The sequence below is a fragment of the Camellia sinensis genome, chromosome 13 (assembly GCF_055761805.1).
Source record: "Camellia sinensis isolate YWXY chromosome 13, ASM5576180v1, whole genome shotgun sequence".
Taxonomy (NCBI): domain Eukaryota; kingdom Viridiplantae; phylum Streptophyta; class Magnoliopsida; order Ericales; family Theaceae; genus Camellia; species Camellia sinensis.
In genome coordinates, this window is record NC_138973.1 from 49,142,136 (window position 1) to 49,156,228 (window position 14,093).

At 48.2% G+C, this 14,093-nt stretch overlaps 1 protein-coding gene across 1 annotated transcript in view; it reads right to left on the bottom strand.

Moving 5' to 3' along the window:
• Positions 1-9,836, bottom strand: part of LOC145805373 (uncharacterized) — a 33,256-nt gene extending 23,420 nt beyond the window's left edge. The window contains exons 1-4 of the mRNA XM_082900494.1: positions 9,402-9,836; positions 9,113-9,274; positions 8,426-9,019; positions 8,245-8,343 (exon numbers count right to left, since the gene is read on the bottom strand). Of these exons, the coding sequence (XP_082756620.1) occupies positions 8,245-8,343; positions 8,426-9,019; positions 9,113-9,274; positions 9,402-9,836 (1,290 nt within the window). The remainder of the gene's footprint in view (positions 1-8,244; positions 8,344-8,425; positions 9,020-9,112; positions 9,275-9,401) is intronic.
• Positions 9,837-14,093: the final 4,257 nt, after the last annotated feature.

Consider the following 14,093-nt stretch of genomic DNA (forward strand, 5'->3'; position numbering starts at 1 on the left):
CACAAGTCATAACAAACCTCTCTATATTTCTGTGGAGTGTAGAGATAAGTGGATACCGGTGGTACTTGTTGATACCGGGTCTGCAATTAACGTCTGCCCAACCAGAACAGCATATGCAATCGGGTTGAAACCCGTGGACTTCGTCCCAACCACCCAAGTGATCAGAGCATATGATAATACCAGCAGAGAGGTGATGGGGATTGTTAAAATTCAAACCAAGGTTGGTCCAGGACAACACAGCATCGAATTTCATATCTTGGACGTTCTTGCAACCTTTAACCTACTTTTGGGGCGACCGTGGTTGCACCAGGTCAAAGCAGTCTCTTCCACTCTACATCAGATGCTAAAGTACCCCCACAGGAAAAGGGTAGCGATAGTTTTCGGGAATTCATCAATCCATCCGCCGCCGGAGGTGTCTACACCTGTCTTGGAGATTGAGCACGGCACGGAGGATGTGTTTTTGTCGGGGTTCACTTTGGCCGAGGCTCAAGTGGTGCAGAATGTCATGGCTGCGAATGAGGGCATGTATGTTAGTGCACAATCCATATACCTCATGAACAAGCTAAAGCATACCCATGGGATGGGATTAGGGAGAAGCGACCGGAAAGGCGTCTCAGTGTTGGCCGAAGTGCCACACAACCCTCACGCTTTTGGACTGGGTTATCTGCCCACCAAGGAAGATTGGGTGAGGAAAGGAAAAGAAATGGCCGGAAGGGCCAGGGCAAAGAAGGCCGGGAAGCCATTTGATTTAATGCACAGGCCCATCTGGGGTACCCTAAACGGACGCTTCGTCTGGGAGGGAGAAGATTTTCCATTCTGCGGCTTCCCGGAGCCATGGCTAAACGCGTGCCTGGTTTTGAAATCTTATTCGACATACAATTATCTGGGGATGACGTTGCCGAAGCGCAGACAGACCCACCAACTGAGGTTGAGCAATGTGAAGCAGTGGATCTTGAGAGCACAGAGCTTGAAATGGGGGTAGCACTGGCGAGTCTACTATCAGATCCTCCGATTGGCCAAGAGTGCTTGGGGGATAACTCTTCGGTTTCTGTGATTGGAGATGAAATAGCTGCGGGCTTTCCAGCGCCGATCTTGGATGCATCTATCGCACCTTCTCTCATCTGGCAATATGAAGAAGGCTTTTTATCTAGCAGTTCCGGGTCAGGTAGTGAGCCGGAATCTGATTCTACCGAATCTTGTGCGTCGGAATCAGATTCCAGATCGACTGAGTCTGAGTCCGGTATTCCTGGGGGTGATAACCCGGATGCCACAGTCCTGTCTAGGTCGTCTTTTTCATTTTCTTTTGAGTCTGTTGTAACAGAGGAATCTGACGGCTTGGAAGTATTTAATGAGAATGATGTGGATGTGGTTTCCGAGTATTTTTCTGTGCCTTTGATTTATTGCTTAAATCAGGATTTTCAAAATTTTGATGAAAACAGCGAGGAAGAAATTCCCCCAGTTTTGCAACGATTAATTGATCAAGAGCAGGAAAGATTTGTTAAACCTTTAATGGATGAAATCACTACTGTGAATGTTGGTACTGAGAAGGACCCGCGGCTGGTCCAGATCGGGTCCACGTTGTCTTCGGAGGAGCGCGAGCGCTTAGTCGCTTTACTAAAAGATTTCAAAGATGTTTTCGCGTGGTCGTACGAAGAGATGCCTGGAATCGATCCTGAGATTGTACAGCACCGGATCCCTCTTGATCCCGAGGCCCGCCCTGTCAAACAGAAACTCAGAAGGATTCGCCCGGACTAGGCTCTCAAAATTAAGGAAGAGGTCACCAAGCAAATTGACGCAGGGTTCCTGCTGGTATCTGAATATCCAACTTGGCTGGCCAATATAGTTCCGGTGCCAAAGAAGGACGGCAGAATTCGGGTCTGTGTAGACTTCAGAGATTTGAACAGGGCCAGTCCGAAGAACGACTTCCCCTTGCCGCACATCGATGAATTGGTGGATTTCACGGCAGGACATGCCTTGCTTTCATTTATGGATGGTTTCTCAGGCTATAACCAGATAGTAATGGCACCCGAAGACCGGGAGAAGACTGCGTTCACTACCCCGTGGGGGACATATTGTTATAGAGTGATGCCATTCAGGTTGAAAAATGCTGGAGCTACGTATCAACGGGCAGCAACTACAATATTGCATGATATGATCCATAAAGAGGTCGAGGTGTATGTGGACGACATGATTGTCAAGTCCAAAGATAAAGAGGGCCATTACACCGCCTTACAAAAATTCTTTCAAAGGATCAAAGAGTTTCGGCTGCGACTGAATCCCCAGGAATGCACGTTTGGCGTTACAGCAGGGAAGATGTTAGGGTTTCTGATCACACAAAGGGGCATCGAGGTCGACCCTTCCAAAATCAAGGCCATCTTAGAAATGCCACCACCGAGGACTGAAAAGGAGGTGCGAGGCTTTCTGGGTAAAGTGCAATTCATAAGACGGTTTATTTCTAAATTAACCTTGACTTGTGAACCACTTTTTGGTCTCCTGAAGAAAGGAAAGAAATTCCAATGGGACGGCCGATGTCAAGCAGCTTTTGAGCAGATCAAAGAGTATCTACAGAACCCACCCGTATTGTCACCGCCAGAGCCGGGGAGACCGTTGATACTGTACCTTTCGGTAACTGAGACTACCATGGGCTGCATGCTCGCGCAGGAGTCAGAAGACAAAGTGGAAAGAGCCATCTACTATCTGAGCAAAAAGATGCTGGATTACGAGACCCGCTATACGCCGCTGGAGAAGGCTTGTTTGGCCTTGGTATGGGCAACCAGGAAGCTGTGGCACTACCTGTTAGCCCACTCTGTAATGTTGGTTTCGCGTTTGGATCCCATCAAATATCTCTTCGAGAAACCAGCACTTACGGGTAGGCTAGCTCGTTGGCTGCTGTTGCTCTCCGAATTTGATTTGAAGTATATAACGCGCAAGTCAGTAAAAGGCAGAGCGGTAGCGGAGTTCCTTGCCGACCACCCGGTTGAGGGGGATGAAGCGGTTGAGTATCTGTTCCCAGATGAAGCTATTCTACACGTCGAAGATGAAACTTGGACGATGTACTTTGACGGAGCGTCAAACCAATATGGGTATGGGATAGGGGTGTTGCTGATAGCGCCTGACGATTCCCGTATTCCTTTAGCATTCAAGCTCCGGTTCAAGGTTTCCAACAACGAAGCAGAGTATGAGGCATGTATTGCTGGCCTGGAAGCAGCCCTGGAATTAGGGGCAAAACGGCTGGACGTCATTGGGGACTCGAACCTTGTTGTGTCTCAAGCAAAAGGAGATTGGAAAGTCAAGGAGGAAATGATGATAATCTACCACCAAACCTTGGATCTGCTAATTCCTTGGTTTGAGAAGCTAAATTTCACCCACCTCGTAAGAGAGAACAACAGGTTTGCAGATTCACTAGCAACTCTATCTTCTATGATAGACATCCCGTCCGGAGTCCGGATGCGTCCAGTCATTATTGATCAGAAGTTCGTGCCGGCATACGAGTCAATTTCCGCCATAGATGAAGTTCAAGACAGCAACCCCTGGTACTACGACATCTGGAACTTCTTGGAAAAGGAGACATATCCACTAGGGGCAAATGCCAAAGATAAGAGGGCTGTCAGGAGAATGGCTGCTCAGTTTATCATCTGCAGGGGTAAGCTGTACAAAATGGGCCATCTGGGAATGCATAAGCTCTGTGTCGAAGCTGAAGAGTCAAAATGCCTGATGGAAGCCATCCATGGGGGAGAGTGCGGTGCACACATGAATGGAGTAATGCTGGCCAGAAAGATCCTCAGACAGGGCTACTACTGGTCAACCATGGAGGAGGATTGTATTAGCTTTGTTCGGCGATGCCATGAGTGTCAAATCCATGCAAACCGCATGAACATCCCGCCATCAAAACTGTACAACATGACTTCGCCATGGCCTTTTTCAGTCTGGGGAATTGATGTAATCGGAGCTGTTACCCCGAAGGGGTCAAACGGGCATGAGTTTATCCTGGTAGCGATAGATTATTTCACAAAGTGGATCGAGGCCCAATCATACGCGGTGTTGAAGGCGTCGCATGTCGCAAAGTTCATCAGGAACAACATCATCTGTCGTTACGGGGTGCCAAACGAGATAATTTCAGATAATGGTTCCCACTTCAAGAAAGAAGTGATAGACTTGTTGGAGAAATACAATGTGGCTTTCCGTAAGTCATCTACGTATCGGCCGCAGACCAATGGAGCAGTTGAGGCCGCCAACAAGAATATCAAGCATATACTACAGAAGATGGTGGAAACCTATCGAGATTGGCCAGACAAGCTGCCATTTGCTCTGTGGGGCTACAGGACGTCAATCAGAACTTCTACTGGAGCGACTCCATATTCATTGGTCTATGGAATGGAGGCTGTTCTACCCATTGAGATTGAGGTTCCGTCGTTACGAGTATTGGCTGAATGCCAGATAGCCGAAGTAGATTGGCAGCAAAGCAGATTCGAAGAACTCATGCTCTTTGATGAAAGAAGACTGAAAGCATTGTACCACATCCAAGGCTATCAACGCAGAATTGCCCGGGCTTTCAACAAGAAGGTTAAGTCCCGGAATCTGAAAGAAGGAGATTTGGTGCTCAAAGACAACCGAGCTCCCATCCACGACCCAAGGGGCAAGTTCAAACCCAATTGGACTGGTCCTTACATCATCAAAGCTATCTGGTCAGGTGGGGCTGTGGTTCTGATGGATCTAGATGGCTTGGAGTTCTCACAACCGATCAATATGAACAAGTTGAAGAAATACTATCCTTGAGAGGCTCGCTAGGCCGAAAACCCGCAAGGGCGACCTAGGCAAAAGTCAGAGCACAAAAAATTAGAAAATATAAAAACTGAGCTCGCAAGGTTGAAAACCCGCAAAGGGCGGCCTTGGCAAAAGTTAGAGCACAAAAGGAGAGTGAAAATACTCGAGTGAACCTTAGCCTGAACTACGTAAGGCTTGATTCCCATCTTTGGGATACGTAGGCAACTTCGCCTTGAAGTTCAGCCATAAACTTTTCCCCGATCAACTCTGTCCACTTTGATCATCTCAGTCATCTTTATCCATCAGCATTTATCGTGATCTCCGGTACAGTGCTGTTCAAACTAGGGGCAACTTTCCGTTGCCGCGACGGTGCAAAGTTACTCAGACTAGGGGCAACTTTCCGTTGCTGTGGAGTGCCACATTGTTCTTCAGACTAGGGGCAACTTTCCAGTTGCAGGGATCTGGGGTTGTACATTTCAGTGACAGATTTTCGGCGTGTCCAATTCTGATCCACATCGAAAATAGTTTTGAAAAGTTTTAATAAAAGTTGACTTTGTTCAAATCAATCTTTTTACGACTAAGACCATTTTTGGACCAAAAACGGAAAATTTTCAGTACCACAACTTTCAATTTCATTGATTTCAAAATAGAGTTCTCCTGCTCTTGCTTTACAATCGAGGTTGCTTTTTAGTACATTCATAAAGAAAACTTGAAAATACTAAATAAGCAATAAATTTGGGGCATAGTTGAATCAAGTATCTCTGCGTCCCCTCCCAGAGCTGGACGGAGCATCTGATGCCAAGCTAGGCCCAACCTGTGCCTCCTCATTGAGCCAGTCCACGCACTCATCGGACAAAGTGCAACTGAAAGTAGGAGCAGGGGCCAGGAGCTCTCTAGTCCTCCATGCCGTAGCATATCGGGCAAGCTGTGCACCCCGGATCGGGAAAGCAGCTGGATACTCAATCCCATCCGGTGGACAGGTCTGATCATGACCAAACTGACGCAGGAACCGGAACGGAAAATAGAATACGCAGTGGGTTAGACCAATCAGTTGGATCCCAATCAGCCGGGACATACTATAGCTCATTGCCGGGAGGTTAAGCCAAGGACAACGCCAAGCAATGCCGTCTGCGGACAAATTGCACATCCAATCGAACCACCACCTTTCGTCAAGAGCATTGACTAGGCGCTGCCGAAAGAAGTAGCCTCGAGCTGAATAGGCCGGGCAAGAGTCCACAACCCGCAACTTATCCATTAACCATACCTAGGGGAGGGATGGAAAATGAGAGAATAAAGAACAGAGAGATGTACGATGAGAGAAAAGTGAGACAAGGGTTTTGTGAGAAAAACCGAGCCTGAGGGCCGAGTGATGTGAGCAAATATATATATGTGAGGTCGGGTGGGAAACATTACCTGCAGCAGCAGTGGACTCCCGGCGAACCTAGTCGCCTCCCGGCGATAGACAGAATCTAAGCCCATCAATGTCTCGGCCAAGGTCATGGCAATACAGCCCTTTCCTTCCCTCAAACCTTGGGCGACTTCAATCAGGCGAATGCTAGCCCCGCCGAAGCCCGAGGAAAGCAGAAAGTGAGACAACAAACATAAACAGAGGGCGTGTTGTCGGAAACCCTGCCAATAATGGTTGCTGCGGTCACCGGCGTCGGAAAAACAATGGATCAAGCCGAGGATGTCCAGTTCCTCACTGCAGATCAGAGACCGAGCGTCATGCGCCGTGAGCCCACACATCCGTCCTAAAGCCTGAGCGTGACCAAAACGGAGCTGCGGCAAGATTACTTCAGAGCATTCAGACTCCATCAAAACCTGAAAATCTTCGAAAGTGGGGCACATCTCTTGGCCGCCGAAGCTAAAAACATGCGTCACTGGATTCCAGAACCTTGCCGCGGCATGGAGAAAAGGGAGATGTAGCGGAGTACGGCTTAGCGTGAATAGTGCATTCAAGCCGAAACCTCGGAAATTCAGCTTTTCCGAGCCGTCTAGGGAAGAGATCCAAGATGTGATATTTTCTGCGAGAAACGCCTCCATCTTTGCCTAAAACTAAGATGAAATGAATGTTCCCGAAGTTAAGGCTTTTATAGAAGGAAAAACACCATTCACGGGGACACGTGTCAAAAATCTGGTGGCTGCAGGACTGAATGGCCGGCCAGCCACTTTTTCTGGCTGGCCAGCCATTTACTTTTTCAGAAATGGCCGGCCAGCTGTCTCTCTCCACCAAAAATGGCCGGCCGGCTCCCAGGGATGGTTGGCAATGCTGCAGTGTATCTCCCTGGCCCTGTTTTATCCTTCGAGGGAGAGTTCCAAGTATTTCCATGCAACGGGAAAGTCAGAGGCCTTCATCTCCCTTCGTTTCGGATGCATTCCGATGCCCAGATTGTCAGAAGAACACTCTGTCATTGTTGTGTTTTGTTTATCGAGTTGTTGTTTTGCTTATCGAGTTGTTTGTCGAGCGGACGTGTTTCGTGTTTTTGAGTCATTGCTCTCTGTTTAAGCAATCTTTGTTAAAGTCTTGTTTATTTGCGTTGTTGCATTTTGTTTATCGAGTAGTAAACTTGCTAAAGATTCTGTTATATCTTAGTAAGTGTAGTTGCTTAGTTTGTTGCGTCGGTTCACTACCTGACTTGGTGATTACACAATGCGCATTACCATTCAATTTCATTTTTGTGCGAAATAAATTGATGCGATACGATGCTAAAAGTTTAAAATACAAACATCTTTTCGAAAGCTATTTCTTTCCATCATGCTTTACAACAAACAAAGGTACAAGTTTTACAAAAAATAAAGCTGCCTAGCAATGTGCAAAGTGCTACAAACTACTAGCAAAAAGAAAAATAAAGCAGGAAATAATAACATCAAAGTCCTCGGGAGCGGGAACGAGAAGCACGCCTCATCCTCTTTTGCGGGACAATCTCCGCACCACCATCTGAGTCGGAGCTGTCATCCTCAGGATCCCCCTCAGCCTCGCCTCTATTCCCCGAGCCGAAACCGGAGCCCCCCTCCTCAACAGATGTCTCTGACTGACGGTCGGTAGCCTCCTCCTCCTCCTCAGCATCCTCCTCCTCCTCGTCAGGCTCCACCTCCACAACGTGAGCCCTGCGTCTGCGGACGGGCCCTCCTCGAGCTCCTCGAAAAGGTCTAGATGACCCGGATCCTCGGGAAGGCCGAGATGGCCCCGCTCCCTGAAAAGGCCCAGATGGCCCAGCTCCCTAATGAGGCCCAGGTGGCCTGGTCTGCAGCTGACCGGACCATGAAGGCATCTGAAAACAAAGAGTTTAATTCAAATACATCAGTCCAAATATATATATCAGATGCAGATGCAAGCAAAGGATACGTAAAGTGGGTGCATGTTAATACAGTGTACAAGTGGGGTGTGTGTCAGATGTGCTCTACACAAACAGTCTATCGATGCAGTAAAAATCAGCATGTCATCAGAAGTATGATAAATGCCAGAAAACTAAAGGGTACCTGAATGCTCGCGACAGACAACTGTGCCTCCCTACGCAGGACCATGCCCTCGAGTGTGGCCACCAGTCCAACCACCTCCTCCATGTATCCTCGCGATGGCTGCAAAAATGAGCTCATAATCATCAGTGAACAGAAGAGTATCTAAACATCTGAATGATGAATGAAAACAAGTGGAGCATACCGGCGGTGAGTCCGGATCAATGGCGTATCGATCACTGGGCATCGGAGGCTCTAGTGGAATCGGAGTCGGAGAGCTAGCCCCATACTGCCACGCCATCAACTCAGTAGGCATATCTGGCCATCCAGGATGAGGATGAACTGACGGAGCCGGAGGAACCGGTCTGCTCCCACCTCTAGATGTACCGGCCCTGCTAGTAGAAGGGACGTCTGCAGCCCGAGCCCGAGCCTGGTCCGAGGATGACATACCGGCAGGCCTCATCATCGGGATACGAGCTTCCGTCAATGGAGGCATCAAATATATATGACGGTAAGTGGCGTAGTCCCCCTCCTCAATGTATAGTAAAGCATCAGTGCCCAGCATGGCGCCGACTACCTCCGAGTAAGAGAGTCTGTCAGCGGTCCGCATACTGGCTGGGGGTACTGCGGGAATATCCTGAGAAAGATACCCCCATACCTGGCGCAGAAAGCGCTCCCCCAGGAACCATACCCTGCCAACCGGCCCTTCGAGCAGGACCCTATACTGGGAGATGTCCGATGCTCCGGTATACTGAAGTCGGAGACTATCACCCAGAGACACCCAGGGCTGCCATGTAATCTGCGGATGATGAATGCCTAAACCAATCAGAAATCGAGAACATACAGAGCAAATCAAAGATGAAAATGAAAAGAACTGAAAGTTCTGAGGTACCTCTGAATGTCGCACAGTGTCGAAGTACTGTCGCAGGCGAAGGAGGGTCTCTCGAGGCCTCGGCCGGTGTGGGCCCTCGAATATCAATGAATATGGGGTCACGGGAATCCCTACCACCTCCAGCTCTGGGGCTAATGATGGGAAGTATACATAGACCCATAGCTGAGAAAAACAATGCAGAATGTAAGCACGAAATGCTGAGAGCAAAATACAGACTATAAGAGTGCGCTGTGTGTGTGATGTACAAGTAATGAGAAGCAGAAATGTAAATCAAGGGGATAGAAAGTACCTCCCAGGCTCTCCAGTAACCGCCAAGCAAATCGCCCCGCCCGCGGGAGGTCGCGCTCATATAAAAGTAAAGGGTAGCCAGGCCGGCGCCACCCCAGTCATATCGATGGACCTGTGATAGGTCGACTAGAGCGCTCAGCAAATATAGCCCAACTGTGTTCCCTCTGTCGGCGAACAGGGTAGTCCCGAAGAGGAACATCAGGAAACCACGGGCATACTGCTCTGTCTCCTCGGGAGTCTCAGGCACCATCTCCGCCCGCCGGAAATGGGAAGAGAACCAAGTGTATCGGACTCTCCCCGAAACCCTATCAACAGGCGGGTGAGCCCCCAATAAATACATCCAGGCGGCCTCCCACTCGCCCATATCCTCATCGTAAGGGATGGACCAACCTCCGACGTCAAGGCCGGTCAATACAGCGAAGTGAAAAGGGGTCATGGTCATATCCCCGGTAGCAGAGAAATGAAAGGAATTGGTGGTGTCCCATCATCTCTCTACCAAGGCCGCCATCAGTGTCCTCCTGGCAGGACAACGTGACAACCCGACGCAGAAGGGCCCGAACCCTGCCAAGTCGACTAAGTCTCGAACACCCTCCGGGAGCTCGGCATACCAATCCCGCGCGATGGTAGAACCATATCCCCGCACACTGCGAGAGCAAACCTGCATTCAGAATGAATACATGTATCAATAATGAGATGAAATGGGCTGTGTGCCAATGGAATGAAATGGGCTGTGTGCCGATGAAGTGAAATAAGCTACATGAAAATTCTAACCTGGGCTGCGTGTTCAGAAAATTTGAAGTTTGGGCTGCGTGTTCAACTTTCAGTTAAATTGTGGGCTGCGTGTTCGCTATCTACCTGGGCTGCGTGTTCAGAAAATTTGAAGTTTGGGCTGCGTGTTCAACTTTCAGTTAAATTGTGGGCTGCGTGTTCACTATCTACCTGGGCTGCGTGTTCAGAAAATTTGAAGTTTGGGTTGCGTGTTCAACTTTCAGTTAAATTGTGGGTTGCGTGTTCACTATCTACCTGGGCTGCGTGTTCAGAAAATTTGAAGTTTGGGCTGCGTGTTCAACTTTCAGTAAAATTGTGGGCTGCGTGTTCACTATCTACCTGGGCTGCGTGTTCAGAAAATTTGAAGTTTGGGCTGCGTGTTCAACTTTCAGTTAAATTGTGGACTGCGTGTTCACTATCTACCTGGGTTGCGTGTTCAGAAAATTTGAAGTTTGGGCTGCGTGTTCAACTTTCAGTAAAATTGTGGGCTGCGTGTTCACTATCTACCTGGGCTGCGTGTTCAAAAAATTTGAAGTTTGGGCTGCGTGTTCAACTTTCAGTTAAATTGTGGGCTGCGTGTTCGCTATCTACCTGGGCTGCGTGTTCAGAAAATTTGAAGTTTGGGCTGCGTGTTCAACTTTCAGTTAAATTGTGGGCTGCGTGTTCACTATCTACCTGGGCTGCGTGTTCAGAAAATTTGAAGTTTGGGCTGCGTGTTCAACTTTCAGTAAAATTGTGGGCTGCGTGTTCACTATCTACCTGGGCTGCGTGTTCAGAAAATTTGAAGTTTGGGCTGCGTGTTCAACTTTCAGTTAAATTGTGGACTGCGTGTTCGCTATCTACCTGGGCTGCGTGTTCAGAAAATTTGAAGTTTGGGCTGCGTGTTCAACTTTCAGTTAAATTGTGGGTTGCGTGTTCGCTATCTACCTGGGCTGCGTGTTCAGAAAATTTGAAGTTTGGGCTGCGTGTTCAACTTTCAGTTAAATTGTGGGCTGCGTGTTCACTATCTACCTGGGCTGCGTGTTCAGAAAATTTGAAGTTTGGGCTGCGTGTTCAACTTTCAGTTAAATTGTGGGCTACGTGTTCACTATCTACCTGGGCTGCGTGTTCAGAAAATTTGAAGTTTGGGCTGCGTGTTCAACTTTCAGTTAAATTGTGGGCTGCGTGTTCACTATCTATCTGGGCTGCGTGTTCAGAAAATTTGAAGTTTGGGCTGCGTGTTCAACTTTCAGTAAAATTGTGGGCTGCGTGTTCACTATTTATCTGGGCTGCGTGTTCAGAAAATTTGAAGTTTGGGCTGCGTGTTCAACTTTTAGTAAAATTGTGGGCTGCGTGTTCACTATCTATTTGGGCTGCGTGTTCAGAAAATTTGAAGTTTGGGCTGCGTGTTCAACTTTCAGTTAAATTGTGGGCTGCGTGTTCACTATCTATCTGGGCTGCGTGTTCAGAAAATTTAAAGTGTGGGCTGTGCGTTCACTTTCAAATTCGGGCTGTGTGTTCGACAAATCAGTGTTTGAGCCGTGTGTTCTAATGTGGGCTGTGTGTTCGCAATTAATTAATGAGCCGAGTGTTCAGAAATTCGAATGTTGAAATTACATATTCAGGATGTAAGCAAAGTACTATGTCATAAGCTAAACTGCGTGTTCAAGCATGGCAAAGGTGCGAAATGTAAAATACAGAAGATGAGGTAAATACCTCTCGGGCCTCGTGAGAGAGATGCTGCTCCGGCTCTCTGAGAAGCAGATCCCCAGGTGCTCGCTCGTCAAAACTGGTAAAATGACGGAAGACAGCGCGCGGAAGAACGTGTGCTGGCGGACGGTACCTCCCGGGAATGAAAGGTCGGGTCCTCGGGGGTAGAGTCATGGGATCGAAATCATCTCCGGCACCTGGAAAACCTCCGCCGTGGGGAGAATTGCCCGCCATTTTCAAAGAATCTGCAAAAGGGAGCCAAAATGAGCAAAATGAGCCGAAATTGGAAAAAGTCAACAAAAGTCAAATCTCGGGAAACGAAAAGTCAACAAAAGTCAACTCCCGAGAAAATATTCCAAATGTTGAGACGAACTTACCTCAAGTGGCGAAAATGCAAAAAGAAGCTCCGAAACCGGAATTTAATCGCTTCAAAGGGCTTGAAACTGAGTATTTTTGCGGGAACAATTTGCGCGGGGCGTTGGAAAACGCGCGTGAAACTCAGATCTGGAGAGGAAAGTGTTGTAGAATGCAAGAAAAGAAGGGGGACTCGGCTGCCTTTTATAGGCCTCAAGCCTTGATTGAAGAAGCATGCAAAAAGGAGGGAAAAAGACCAAAATACCCCCGGATAAAGCACATGGCCGGCCGGCCCCTATTTCTAGCCGGCCAGCTATCTGCTTTTTGCAGAAATGGCCGGCCAGCCATTAGCTTTATTGGAAATCGGTTGGCCACCCCCCCTTGGGAAGATAAATGGTCGGCCATGTTCCCCACATGCCCACCTAGCTCTCTGCAAATTTTAAGGAAGATCGGAGTTCCCGGGACTTGAAAAAGTTCAAGAAAAGTACACTTCCGGTCGCGAAATCGCTCCGTCGGGGCTTCGGCTTCAAGTTCTGACATGTGTATCATCATCATCCATCGAAATCCAAGTGTATCCTTTTTGAATGAGTTGTAACCTTTCAGGGAAGCGGATCGGAGGCCGTGATTGAGTTACCTTCGCCGAAACATGCATTTCCGTACTCATTGTTTCATGACAAATGAACACCTCGATTTATGCTCGTTTTGTACTATCGTGCGCATAACTTGCATTCTCATGAGCATACTCACATTGTCATGTACATTTCTTGTTATTGGCATGCCTCTGTGTTTGAGCATGCGTTGTCACGCATGTTCCGTTCTTGCATTGCGATGCATTCACTCACCGGCACTGCATATGTCGAACTTTCGAAATTACATTAAATATATGTTTTTAGCATATTGTGCTTGTTGCATTTCTCTCTTTTGCAGGCACGATATTGTATGTACGGTTCAATTGAGGCTGGTGCGACCAGACGAATCGCGCAGGTATCGTATCTTCTCCGTGTGAGACGTGGCGGGGATTGAATAATCCTCCGCATTCTTAAACTGCATGAAATGTAGTTGTTGCTTTGCATTCTTGCTTAAAACTGTTGCATCTATTTGCGAATACTTGCTTCATTACAGCTTGCTGCATTTGCACGATCATTGGGTTACCTTCGGCTTCTTGCATGTCATTTGCATTTTGCCCCCTGCCTGCGGGCATACCTGCGGGCGCATCTCTATTTATCTTGTATGTTTGTCTAAGTCTTCGGCCTTGTCAAAAATGAGTCGTCTCTGGGCTTTGACATTCACTCCCGTCACTTGTGACTTCCGAGTTCTGTCAAAGAGGGGCAACTGTAGACACCCCATTTTTGACCGACCTTAAGACTCAGACGTCACCGATGAGCGCTTGGTGATGTTGCATAATGTGCTTGTTCAGAAGTTTCAGAGTCACGGCCGTGAGCCCTACCTCCGGACTTCCGAACCCTCTTCTGTGCCTTGTCTCGGTTTGCGAACCAGACTCGGTTTTCTCTGTTTCTTTTCCTAAGGGAAGGGAGAGGTCCCGTAGACCATCTCTCAATGTCCGTAGGTTACATTTGGTGGCCGTAGGCCATTGTTCCCATTTCGGAGTCCGGTTTTCGGTTTTCGGGGCCGTCAGGCCGTGTGCCTCGGTTCGGGACCGCTTAACCATCTCCTTTTGCTCCGGTTTTTGGCTTACTTCCTATTTGCTCCCTTTCGAGGGACACTGGGGTCTGAGAAACCCACTTCGTGGCCGAACGCCACTTTCGGTGTTTAACGGGCAGTTTCTAGGGCCCCAAACTGCGTGTTTTGGCTCCCGAACATTCGTTTTGCAACGGTTTTCGTTCATTTTTGGCAAGTACCTCTGTTTTATCACTGGAGAGGT